At 38.9% G+C, this 13,496-nt stretch overlaps 1 protein-coding gene across 1 annotated transcript in view; it reads right to left on the bottom strand.

Moving 5' to 3' along the window:
• Positions 1-13,496, bottom strand: part of GABRR3 (gamma-aminobutyric acid type A receptor subunit rho3) — a 30,584-nt gene that overhangs the window by 405 nt on the left and 16,683 nt on the right. Inside the window, exons 3-8 of the mRNA XM_075034048.1 lie at positions 12,660-12,727; positions 10,875-11,098; positions 7,889-7,971; positions 6,347-6,487; positions 3,423-3,575; positions 882-1,078 (exon numbers count right to left, since the gene is read on the bottom strand). Coding sequence (XP_074890149.1) covers positions 882-1,078; positions 3,423-3,575; positions 6,347-6,487; positions 7,889-7,971; positions 10,875-11,098; positions 12,660-12,727 — 866 coding nt within the window. The remainder of the gene's footprint in view (positions 1-881; positions 1,079-3,422; positions 3,576-6,346; positions 6,488-7,888; positions 7,972-10,874; positions 11,099-12,659; positions 12,728-13,496) is intronic.

Raw genomic sequence — 13,496 nt, 5'->3', positions numbered from 1 at the left:
CTGTGGAGAACATATGGAGAACAGGTCTACCCCACAGTATTGCTGTCTGTGGGGCCTGCCCACTTGGGCAGGACATGAGCAAGGAAGGGGATACATGCAATAAAACACACTTGTCTAACTGATTATTGCCAGCTTCTGACATAGAAAAATCAGACTCTGCCTCTCCTGTAGGTCTGCATTGCTGGAGTTGTGGGAAATGACTTCAAACATTTCCATGAGTAGTTTTTTGATGGGATTATCAAATCATGTGAGCAACATATGCACCCTTTTTGTGTTTTTCCCCATGTGATATTCCAACAAATGAGTTTACAGGAGGGGGTATTCCTGATATTCTTGAAGCAAAGGTTTTAAGTGAGTGCTTCATAGAAAGCAAATGTTTAACTTGTGAATATTTCTGCTTTAGGCACACTTTTCTAAAAGTGACCTTGTCATTCATCTGGTCTTGGGACAAAAAGGCATCGTTAAACCCATCTTCCTAATTGAAAATGGCGAAGCAGGAGAAGGAGAAATAGACTCTGCTTCACAGGAAACAGGAAGGAATATTACATGAGTGCATTCTGGGGTATATTTCAGAGAGAGGAAAAATACCTTGATCAATAGGTATTTGAGAACAGAATGAAGGTTACCTTCCTCGGGGGGTGGAGAGGGAGATCAGGAGGTGTATTCTCTAACATCTGCCACAAGAAAAGGAAGGGAGAGAAAGCACAGACCTTCTCAAGATCTCAGAGAAGATGATACATTTCCTCCCTTCAGCCAAGTAAAGTGGGATACAGAGTGGAGTCACAGAGATGGTTACTGTACTGTTACCACAGTGGTGTGTCAGGATTACTCTGTGGCTTCCGTGATGCTTTCGGAAGGCAACAAAACACAGAGGATTGTACCTTGCCCCTTTTTTTGAGTTGCTTTCTCTCTTCAATTGTGGTGAGATAGTTCACTGCTGCATATTCGATGACAGACAGGAAGACAAAAAGGAAGCTGATCCATAAATACACATCCACAGCCTTTATGTAAGACACTTGGGGCATTGAGGCACTTACTCCTGTCATGATGGTTGACATTGTCAACACTGTAGTTATACCTGCCAAAGAAAAAGGGGAGGTTACCATAATACTGGCCAGCTGGTTCTGTTTAGCTCATCACCATTGCTTGGACAGCATAGCTTTGTGAGTGCATATGATTGACACTGCCTTTAACTTCATTGCACAGGCTCTGAAAAGTGGAGTGAACCATGAAGGACCTATCACATACAATACTGAAACCAGTAAATCATCTTTCTGCTCAGTGCATGCAGTTAGAGCTGCAGCACACCAGGTTCAAACAGTGGGGGGACAACATCAGTGATTCAGCAGCATAAGGAACACATTTCTGACAACTTTAGGCACTGCTATAGAGAAATGAAAGCAGGTTTGTGGTCTTCCTTCATTTCCCAGAGCCAGGGTCTCCGCTATATGCTTTCTTGATCTGGAGAATCAGTAAAGAATTACCAATTTCCCTCTTAACCCCTTCTCAAATTGTAGTTCTTGTATATCTCTATCATAACTCCATGGCGCTCTAAAAACACTCTAGCATAAAAATGCTATATCTTGTTGAAACTAAGAAATATTTTTGTTTACTTCAGTGTGTCCAGAATTTCGCCCTCATCTTTTCAGTCTCTCCTCTTACATGCAACTATTCATCTCATTTTGTTTTGCTCAATGTCAGAAAAAAAAACCCCAAAACACCAACACCCAACTCAGGCCCTGCTTTTAAAGAAATTAATGTAACATGGGAAATGAAGACATCTCAATAACATCTGTGAGAAAGCACTGGTGATAGCATGGCCTTTCAGCTGGATCTCAGTGTAGCCTTTCTCCAGTTTTATGCTAGTTCAAGTCCACTGGAACATACAAGAGTTTTCCCTCTCCCTCTCTGCAGGTTCCTTGGGTGTAAGGGTGGAGTTTGAAGCATACCATACAAGAGGAAATCAATTTATTTATTTAAAATATGTATACTCTAGGCTAGGGAGCTAAGCTTTTTAGACTTTGTTGTTAACATGCCTATAAATTATGTATGCTTATGCTAATTAAAAGTGCGTTATTCATAGAACTCCTGATGCATAACCTTCTGCAGAAATCCATATATAAGTTAAAGAACATGATCAGCAAAACCATCTTGACAACATTACAAATGGCCTACTGAGAATTAAAACTTCATTTTTAAAGATGAAGTTAAATTTCTTCTAAATAAAAGGAATTGGTAGATGCATTAATAAAAGTAGGTAGGAGGTACCATACTTTGTTTTTAGATTAACAAATAGGTTTATGTCTCATGTATTAATAGCTTTAGACTGTGCCAATAGAAAGGGATCTGAGGTAGCTACAGTCCTATTTTTTCTAGATTGATATAGCTATAGATAAACTTTGAGGGCTTCCACAGTATGTGCAAGTTTGTTTCTTAAACAAAAATCCACAAATTTTTACTTGTCTAAGAAATATGGCAACATACAATTGGCTTCTGAGACTAGCATCAGTGAGAAGAAAAAACGGGAGCTTTTTTACTAATTCTTAAACGAACTGTTGCAGGACTCAAATGCATTATGGTTACATTAGATATTTTAACAAATTTCCATCAGATCTTCACAGAGAGGCTAATCTTTGAAAAAATGTACTCATTCCAAGGCCATCAGCATTAAATTCTCAACAAAGGCAGTCTTGAAGTGGTATCAACTGATGCATCACTGAGAAAAACAATAATGTTATAAAAAAACCCACCATAATTAGTGTTTTTATCCTGAGCTGTGGTGTTCAGAACAAAACTGTGACAGCAGAAAGATGCCCAGCTTACTCTTCACCTTCCACAGAAGCCTTTGTGCCTTGCAGAGTTAAGGCACCAAAGCAAACATTTTCAAGGTGCCTAACAAATAAAGTCTTTGCTACATAGGACAAGTCAGAAAACTGCTTCCAAGTTGGTAGGAAGATATCTAATGTTTCTGAGAGAAAGCAGAGCTGCAAAGCTTTTAGATAGATTGTGCTATGCCTCATCCCTCATGAACCATGGATTTGGGGAGAGATCTGACTACCTGTTACTACCTGTTACTTTGCTGGGAAGAGGGTAGGAAAAACCCAGTCTTTGCAAAAAAAAGAGAAAAAAAAAAAATTAAGTAAAATTCATAGGGAAATCTGTAGATTCATCCCTTTTCCCTTCTGTGGTGTGTGAGCTATTTTCTAATACAGCAAAGCCAGTCTGAACAAACATCCCATTTCCAAATGTAGAGGTTGACTAAAGGAGTTTGTGGTAGTGACAACAGTGGCAATAATAGTCTTGTTCAGGCAATTACCTGATATACTTGCTCATGTCCTGTGTAAATAAGAAGCTAAGGTAACTTCAAAACCTCTCCCCTATCCATTCTGTACTTCCCAAAAGAATATACATTAAAGGTTTACCTAGTGATACCCTGGCAGGAACGGCTCTTCTGTCAATCCAAAATGAAACCCAAGACAGCATCACCATCAGCATGGCTGGGAAATAGGATTGTAGCACAAAAAAGAAAATATGTCTCCGGAGTGCAAAGTTTATAAAAAGTCGATTGTACCAACCTATTGAAAAAAGAGAGAGAAACAGGTTGGGGGAGAGGAGAGCTGTGTTATTTGTGAGCTCTGTTCACTGGCCCCCTCCTTCCAGTAGGAATGGTGTATCCACATCAGTAATAGTAAACATCTAAGAAATATTGCCACCACCTTGGTTTTATATAGTGCTTTACCAACTGTCCATCATACCTCATTAAAATACTACTGCCTTTGGAGTGAAGCAACGCAACTGCATAAATAAAATACTATATTATAATTGAGGTTAGGAAATTGAAAAAAAAAAGTGGATAGACTTCAAGTGTAACTGCCGGGACAATACAGACAGAATAGAATTGTCCAGTCCAGCTAGGACAGTGGAGCCAACACCCTGCCTCCCCCCCAAAAGCAGCCTGCCTCCTCTCACGCTACAAATACGCAGCAACAAGCAGCATTTCTTTTCCTATGGTCAGACCGGTTTGCCTGCCCAGCGTTGACTTTAGAGGAAAGGGTGCCATCTAGTGAATTTTGGGCCATGCTCTGTCTGTGCAGCAAAGCCAAGCCTGCGTGCTATACCACCTGCGATGGGAGGGAAATCAGTTTATAGTGAGGTGAAAAGAAGACAAAAGCGGCTGGCTGCACAGCATCTGCTTGTCCAGTACAAATAGAGACACCAACGAGCCTGTGTTGGAGCAGTCATGCCATCACAAGAGCGACTTTATAAAAAAGAATATCTCAACAATAACCCCATCTAATATTAACCATGCCCTATATGTTTTCAGTTGTGGAGAAGGTTTTTGGTTTTAAAGATTATTGTCTCAAAAATGGACTGAAATTGTTGCTCCTTTGGAGGCCAAAAAACTCCAAAAGCCTAAATGCTATGCATGTGTAGTTCACTGAGATTCACAGGAAAGGATATGAAGAACCTAAAATGCAGAAGGCTGCTTTGTGAGCTGCATGTTTGTCCATTTTTTGCCCTACACTCTTCAGGGGGAGATGGCTCCCATCAGAGTTGTGCCAATTGTTCCCCACTATTACTTAATTCATGGGGTGGGGTCTATGTGTAATCATTTTCTTCCAACAAGAAGCAAAATAAAAGAAAAAGTGGAACCTCCTGACTGAAACAAAATCTCAAAGCCAAAGAAAAGTGTACATCTACAAAGGGCAGTGTTCTAATTAACAGATATGGTACATGCATTATTCAGGTACTTCCCAGTGGTCCCTGCAACTTAAAGTCTTTCCTTTCACCTTTACTCTGCTGAGTAAGCTTATCATCAAAACACCTGCATGTAAGTGTTAAGCAGTTATACTTTGCAAACTCAAAGGTGCTGTGAACATGCTGCAAAGGCCCAGGTACAGGGGTGGTGTGAGGTTGTACACAAGGCTGTATTTGCTTGCATAAGTGTTTTTTTATGAGAATAGCTAGGCAGAAAGAAGCCAGCTGAGTTCCTGGAACCCAGTTTCAACACACAGTGACAGCAGTTTTGTGGAAAACATCCCAGTCTCCGTCTTGCAACAAGGACAAATTTGACGTAGCTCTCAGCAAGCACAGTTATGATAGTAAGGTATCACTTGCCCTCTTCTCGGATGACAGTGGCTCTTGAAAGCTGGAGCTCTGTTCTTAGCTCATACACGAGCAAGAGATAAGGATGAAGAACCTGATCAAGCTGTGAATTCCTCACTGCTTAGGCTGCAGCATAATTTAAACTGGAACTTCTGCATTCAGTATCAGTCACCACAAACTTGAATGACTCATTTTTAAATGCAAAAAGAAGCAATCCCGTAAATAAAATACAGTAAATAAATAATTTGCAGCTTTCCTGCATGTCTTAAAGGATTTTTTCCAAAGTATTATGCATTTCATCATATTATATGGAATAATTTCTATTTTATTAATCTGCCTTGATATAAAGGGCAATATCCACATTGGATTGAATTGACTCAGATGGGAAAGTACAGTAGGAAGCATGCTTTTTTATCTGGTTAAAAACTTATGGTTAGACTACTTACATAGAGAAGTATTTCAAAATTTATAATTGTGTGTACAAATACAAAGAAAATAAAACCCACCTTGCATGAAATCAAGAGTATAATAAACTCCTAAAGCCTTGTGCAGTTTGCCAGAAAGTATAGTTCGAGATCTATAGGGAGAAATAAAAACCTGTCTGGGGCAGATACCTGTATTTAAACAATGTAGCACTGACATAAAGGGTTGGGGTTTTTTTTCCTGCAACTTTATGTATAAACATGGGACATTAAGCAAACCATGAATTACACCTCAATAGGTTATAAATGCTCTCATGTGGAAATCTTACAGTTAGTAGACTTCTATTGACATTTTATAGCTCCAAAAATGAGGAGATTTTAGACAATAAAACACACTGAGGTTCCTCTTGTTTGCTTTCTAGTACTTGACTCTTTAGGGTTTGCATTTTCAAGCTTTTCTGTATAACCAGAACCCAAAGATTCCTGTAAACCCAATACTCCAGTGGCTTTCAGAGAAGCACAACAATTTTGCAAGAGCTCACAACAGCATATATTTTGTTGGTGTGCATCTTTTTCTGGTTATTGTCAGATGTTGTTACAAGTAGTAGTATGGACTCTTCTTCTAATATCAAGAAAGTGTTACATTGGTAATGTAAAGAGAACTGAGGATCTAGGCTGACAGACCAGTGTGACAGACCTCATTTTGACAGATCTCTCAGCAGTAACAGTCATTTATTAGCAATAAATTTGAATGTGAAAGACATTCTGTATGATTGTGTCCTGTGCTTCTCTCTTCTAATGACAGGGGCTTACTATACCAGTACTGCTGTAAAAAGCTAGTCCGCTGGAAGCACTGAATTCTTCGATGAAAAACTGGGAGAGGGAGATGTGCTCATCTGTGCTCAGGGACTTGTTTCCATGTTTCCAGTATAACATCAGATCATCTTCATTGTATGCATCTATGAGAAAGTAAAAACTAAATCACCTCTTCTGCTTGAATAATGCTTCTGTTTTCTTTTCTTAGGGATAGGAGACCACTCAAGCAATATGGGAAAGTGCCAAAGAAACATTTTTTTCACATCAATTTGCCAGTTAGTTGACATGCAAAAATTTACAGAGACCATATTCCATCTTGTTCCAAGTGGAGCCCAGTTCTGTGCCCTGCCAGCAGCTTTTCTGACAGATGGGGGACATGGGTCTGCTCAGGGACACTGGGCACATAAGATCGGACCTCTGGAGCTGCCACACTGAGCAAACTGCCTGAACACTGGGGATCTGTTCTCTTCTGCAAAACTAAACAACAAACCAGCATCCCAGTTTTAGTCATAATCCAAATAAGAATAAATTTTGAGATATCAAAAGGCTCTGCAAAACAGAATTACCTTTTGTTGTCCAGCTCTACAGCTTACTACAGATGACTGAGTCAGGGGTGAGATAGCAGACATTTCACAGTAACACAAGCACTCATTTTCATTTTTCCATGAGGTTAAATATTGACATCTTATTTTACTTTTAACTTGCACTTTCTTCTCAGAAAGAAACATGATTTTTGACAGAGGAAACATTTTTAGATCTAAGCCTTGGAGTATCAACCCAGTCCAAGCAAAGCAGGGTGCATCATAGTTTTGCAATCTTCCCCAAGCTCACAGTTTAATATGTACAGGTTGAAGGGTTCAGGTCACACACCAAAATAAGTGAAAAACATATTATGAACAAGATGGAGTGCTGGTGTTGTGGTTTAACCCCAGCCAGCAACTAAGCACCACGCAGCCGCTCACTCGTTCCTCCCCCACCCAGTGGGATGGCTAAGAAAATCAGGAAAAGAACTAAAACTCATGGGTTGATATAAGAACGGTTTAATAGAATATAAAAAAAAGAAACTAATAATGATAATGATAACACTAATAAAGTGACAGCAGTAATGATAAAAGGATTGGAATATACAAATGATGCGCAGTGCAATTGCTCACCACCCGCCGATCGGCGCCCAGTTAATCCCCAAGCGGTGATCCCCCCGCCCCCACTCCCCCCAGTTCCTATACTAGATGTGACGTCCCATGGTATGGAATACACCGTTGGCCAGTTTGGGTCAGCTGCCTTGGCTGTGGCCTGTGCCAACTTCTCATGCCCCTCCAGCCTTCTCACTGGCTGGGCATGAGAAGCTGAAAAATCCTTGACTTGGTATGAACACTACTGAGCAACAACTGAAAACACCAGTGTGTTATCAACTTTCTTCTCATACTGAACTACAAAACATAGCACTGTACCAGCTACTAGGGAGACAATTAACTCTATCCCAGCTGAAACCAGGACAGCTGGTAAGAATGCACATGTGAAGAACAGGTATGAATTAAACTTACAGCTTTCCAGTTCTAAAGAACAGTTCTGCGTGTCCAGAGGAAACCTACTGAAATCCATGAAACACATAGCAGAAACTGTTATTCTGCAGAAAGGAACAGAAAAACAGAAATTAAATGAAAAATTTCACACTTTCTTAGGGCTGTGCAGATATCTTTATGAGATCCCCAACCAATCTGCTGTTTAGAATCCTAATGATTGAGTTTTTTCTACTTTTTTTAGATGCTTCAAGATAGTGAGATAAAACTAAATCAGTGAAAGAACATATTTTTTAAACAGAAATAGTCTTTCTTATTAAGTACATTACCTTCAATTTTTAAACCCTTTACTAGCCTGATCCTTCATTAGCCTTTCACACATTTTGCTTTGAAGGGTTATACTTAGGAAGATTAAAAAGGGGAGTTCACATTTCTTGACTGGATTTCTTATAGACTGAAGTAGATAATATCACAGATTAGAGGAAATATTATTTCAAGTGCTATTTTCCCAGCTAGAATGGATATATTTAATTGCATAAAAAGATAGGCTGCAATTTCTGGAAGCCTACTCTCCTCTTCAGCACCATGGAAATGCCTTTACTCTAAAAAGCTTAAGGAAATCTAGGTAAAGACATTATTTTGCATTCCACCTGCTTTTTCACAAATGTTTAGAAGATAAGCATCCCTTGACAATTTAACCAATAAACAAAAAAAAGGCTAGAGGCAGCAATTTAAATATGGTAAATATTGCCAAATTTCCCTTTCTTGACACAGCTTGCATGTCATTTGATGTTTTAGTTTGATTTTTCAGTTTTCCCCAAACTGAATCCTACAGGGATTTAAGTGATAAGGGATATACTGGTTATATAAGTGATCTTTGAAAACTTGTGATCAGTAATCACACTGTAGCTGAATTTTTATAAGTGTAAGATTTTACTGGCTTGAAATGAGATTGTGAGAGTGGTATATCTTTAAAATAATGCATAAGATTTCCAACTATGGATGTTGTTTCCATCTTTTAGCTTTTGACTAAAGGATCAGGGAAACAACAAGAAAATGTTGATTGAAAAATAAGAAAGACTATTTTAGCAACAAATCTGGATTTTTGTTCTGCTTTGCTTCAGTCAAATCCTGGATGCTAGGCACTGAAGAAAAACTGTGGAATATGGAGATTTCTTGCACATAAGTATTTGGAATATAATCTACCCATTGCTTGTAAAACTGGCAATACAAAAAGGGTGTTTTAATGAATGTCTAATTCTTTAGGAACATAGGCATTAACACCACTCAGGCTAGAAACACAGTGTTTCACCTTAATAATTTTAAAACCTTCGTTCAGCCTTTACGTCACCCCTTTCCCTGCCTCTCAGTTTGATAAGAACTGATAGAGAAGGAAAGGAAGAGGACAGGACACCTGCCCTTCGTGCTTATGTTCAGGAAGAAATCCACAGGTTTGGCAGGAACTTTGGGGCTTTGCTATTCACTGGCACAGGAAGGTGAGGCTGGCTGCAAGCTCACCTGTCAGAGCAAGAAGGAGTCACCCCATACACACTATATGGTAATGCAGGGTTAGGGAAAGATAACTGTGCAAGCAGAAAGGATGAGGGCAAGGAAGAAAAGTAGAGCACCAGCTTGCAAATGTGATGCAGGACGCAGGGCAAGGGCTGCCATGGCAGAGGGGGTTCTGAGCAATGAGCAAACGTAGCAAATTGATTCACAATGTGTCTGTCCCTCAGCTCTACTTCCTCCTTTTCCTTCCCTCCCATCTTGCTTTTTCCTTTCTCTTCATTTCTGTCCTTCCCATCACATGCTCCCTTTGATTTGTAACTATTTGTGCACAATTTCTTGCTGTTCATCTTGATGACACTTTACCTCTCCAGCAAGCTGACAGTATGTGTTTGCCCATCTTATGTCTCTTCACCACTCTTCCTTCCCCTAGCTGAATATATGTCCTACCCCTCACATGGAGAGCCACTGCTGTAAGCCTTAGTGTCGTAGTGCAGTTCCTCTGATCCCTCTCTCTCATGAAGCATGGAAATGAATATAGCAATAAAATGCATATTGCACCTCATTGTTTCTTACTGGTCAGTGTGATTCTTGAACATACACTATGTTAAAGTGCTGTACAGCTGTTGTTGTGTGGGTTTCTGCCCGTCTTCATGACAGGGTAGATAAGTTCATGACTTGTTGGAACAATTATTACATAGCCAAAATCTCAAGTGCTTGCATGAATCTTCAAACTATCCAGATTAAATGAAATATCACCTCTGTGCACAGGCCTAATTAGTAACAAACTGGAGAACTGTGATTTCTGCAATGCACAGGCCTCAGGGCCTTTACCCTAGGGGGAAAATTCCTCCATTAAAACTATTTCTGCCATATCATCCAAATCTGCTTCATAAAGAAAAGCAATAACATGTAGATAGAAGGGAGACGCATTTAATGACATTGCTGTTCCAGTCCTGGAATTGCTGTTTCACTTCCCAGTTCCTTGTAGTCACACCACATGCCTGTGTAACATTGCTGGTATCAGCACCAATCATTTGCTCCCCATGGCTATCTGGAGCCCCAATTAATATCAATGGCATGTTTACAGGTATCCCAGGGTGAAGTTATCTGAGATAGTTTTAAAAGACTCAGGGGAAAAAACCCCCACAATTTCTCATTGCTAATAATTTGGGGGTTTTCTGTACTCAACAGTAAAACTAGTGCAATATGGCTAAAACCACTGGCAATTAATTAACACTTGATAAACTTCAGCGCTATTTACAACAGATGAAAAAAACTGCCATTATCCTGTGACAGGAAACAATATCTATATGTTAACAGTCTTAAATTTATTGTCCCACTGGTACAGAGGTCACCAGTTCCCATTGTATGATACGAGGGGATTAATGCCAGTCCAGTATCCAAATCTTATCTGCAAGTATTTCCAGTAATTTCTCATGGTACAGATTATTGGTCCACAATTGCAGTCATGTATTTTCTTATAAAAGGGTATTGTTCTTACCGTAGACTGAAGAGTACATTGCCATCAGGGTATACTCGAAGCATGACGTTTTGCACAGTTGTATCATGGATGAAAGATCTTTTGGAGTGTACAAAAAATACATCAGGTACCCAGATCTTTTTTATCAGTCTTCCATCAAAAGTCATACTTTTGTTTTTGTTACTACGAAATGAAAGTCTCTCATCCTTCCAGTAATGTCTGAGATATAAAGTCATTGTGAAGTCCTTTGTTTAATTAAAAATAAAAGAAGATAATGCTTGTTTTATTCCCATAGGATAGAAAGCAGTACAAAGTAATCAACTCATGCTAAAGATCAATTTTTTTCTCTGGACATCATCTGGATGATCTTCAATGAGAAGAATTGAATGCCACTCAATGAGTTTAAATATAGATTAGAACCACCTCTGAGATACTGGCTGTTTGTCTTGTCACTGGTGTCTGAGGTTCATACTTCATTTATACTTAGATAAGACTTTTACAGGTTTTAGTGGTCTGCTAGTTTGGGCCCTCAGTGAAGTATAATAAATATAATAAAGAAACTTTAAAACCAACCAAAGGCAAATGGAAAAAGGTTTCCTTTGGAAAACTTCACAAGCTTTTCCCAGAATTGAGTGTGGTTCCTTTACAAAGGGATTAATTTGAGCTCTTCATGAGCATTAAGTCAATTTGTAAAGTCCATTAATCTGTACATTTTGTACAAATATTGCACAGGGGTTTAGATTAGTATGTTTATGAATGAAATGCATCATAAAGAAACAATATGATTAATTTCATAAGAGTAAATTTTACAAGACATTTTACAAGAATTACAATTTTTTTAAAATATGAAAGATTGTTACAAATATTTTACCATCCTATTTAGAGAAATAACATGACTGCCAATATACATGTGGAAAGAGATGGAGAGGATGTTGCAAACCCAGTCTAAACTTCTGCATAGCTTGACTGCTCTGTGCTCACTTACATAGCTTTTGCATTATTAGGCAGACATCATTTATCTCAGTAGAACAATTACTTCTGATAAGAGTACTGGGAAGATACTTAGGTCTTCCCCTGTAATATGATTTTATGCCCCTGTAATAAGATTTTATGATTTGGGTAGGTTTGTAAAGGAATGCAGGCATTCATACTGACATCACATTGCAAACTCAACACCTACACCTGGAGCTACGCTCACTGTGAAAAGATACTGTAAATGAGATCTCTTTGCAAAGTTAACATGCCCTGCTATTCTAGGATGGAGCAACTTGGCACTGATGTTTGGGTGGCATTATTAGTGATAATTTCAGCTGAGGAATGAACAGCCTGCGTTCCAGTGCTACAGGTCCTTGATTGCAGTGAGGGTGTCTCCTTCCTAGGATCATTCCTGGAACTGATTTTTCTATTTCCATTTGTTATGAGCACAGCTCCACCCATGCCAGAAATGATGGGAATATTGAGATCTGCATAAGCAAAGGAAGCAAAGGACAGGAAGCCTCATCATCTAATGTGCAGAGCACTAAGAGCTCATGTGGAAGCCCATGGGGCTTACTGAATGGTTCGCATTTTCAAATCAGAGCACTGTTGACTCTGATCTGTTCCTCTTGCCCAGGGAGAAATTCAGCATGTGCTCTTATATAACACTTACTAGTTTAAATGAGAATGACTTGGATGCTTCAAGGCAAGGTTGTGCTCTTTAAGGGTTTGCTTTCTTTAACTGTATTATTCTATATCATCCAGCTGGATGTTTCTAAGACCCTGAATTTTGGCTGAAATTCTTTATTCCAGTTCTACTAACCAACTTACCATGTCAACTTCAGATATGCTGTCAATGCTTTCTACCTGCACATCAATGCCCACAGGTATTGGCGACCCTACAATGTAACAGAAAGAAAGAGTGATGAGGAGCATACATCCATATTTTTAAAGGGAAGACTGTGTATTAGCAACATACAGGAAGTACCCCACCCCAGAATTTACTATGGTCTGTCCACCTTAGTACACTGAATGAGAAAGACCATGGCAACAAAGTAAAACCCAATGCTAAACAGTTGTAAAAATAAGTACAAAATCTTCAGTGATCTTTTTGCAGCCAGACTAGTTGCTATTGGCATTGCAGTTTGGAGAGCAGTGACAGCTTCCTTGTGGTGCCAAAGCTAATGAACTGCTTGGAGTCCTACTTAGAACTGTCACAGGGAAAAGCTGAGTATATATAGCAAATACATCAAAGATTGCAAAGCTTTCTTAACAGTTCCAATGCTTATTCCCACACTTATGAACCAAATATCTATTATGCCTCCTAATTATCTTTAGTTACTTAACTATTTAAAGTTTGGCATAGATATTTGTGAAAAAGGATTGCTTGCTCACTACTTCATAAGACAAAATACTGTACACATACTAAGCATGTTCTGTGGTGGAGTGTTGGGTATTACTGAGTACTTATTACTGATAATTTATTATCAAGTACAATGCATACCAAACTGCACTACATGACCTGATTTTATATACTACCCCACTATTTCATGCCACTGAAAAAGGCTGTGAGTTTATAACACAATGGGATCTGAATGAACAAATTATACAACCATATTTGCATTTTTTCAATAAAGTGACTAAAAATCAATTAAAAATTACAGCAAA

This window comes from Buteo buteo, chromosome 8, assembly GCF_964188355.1.
Source record: "Buteo buteo chromosome 8, bButBut1.hap1.1, whole genome shotgun sequence".
NCBI lineage: Eukaryota > Metazoa > Chordata > Aves > Accipitriformes > Accipitridae > Buteo > Buteo buteo.
The sequence above is the reverse complement of the archived record's forward strand: the minus strand, read 5'-3'. Positions and strand labels throughout refer to the sequence as shown.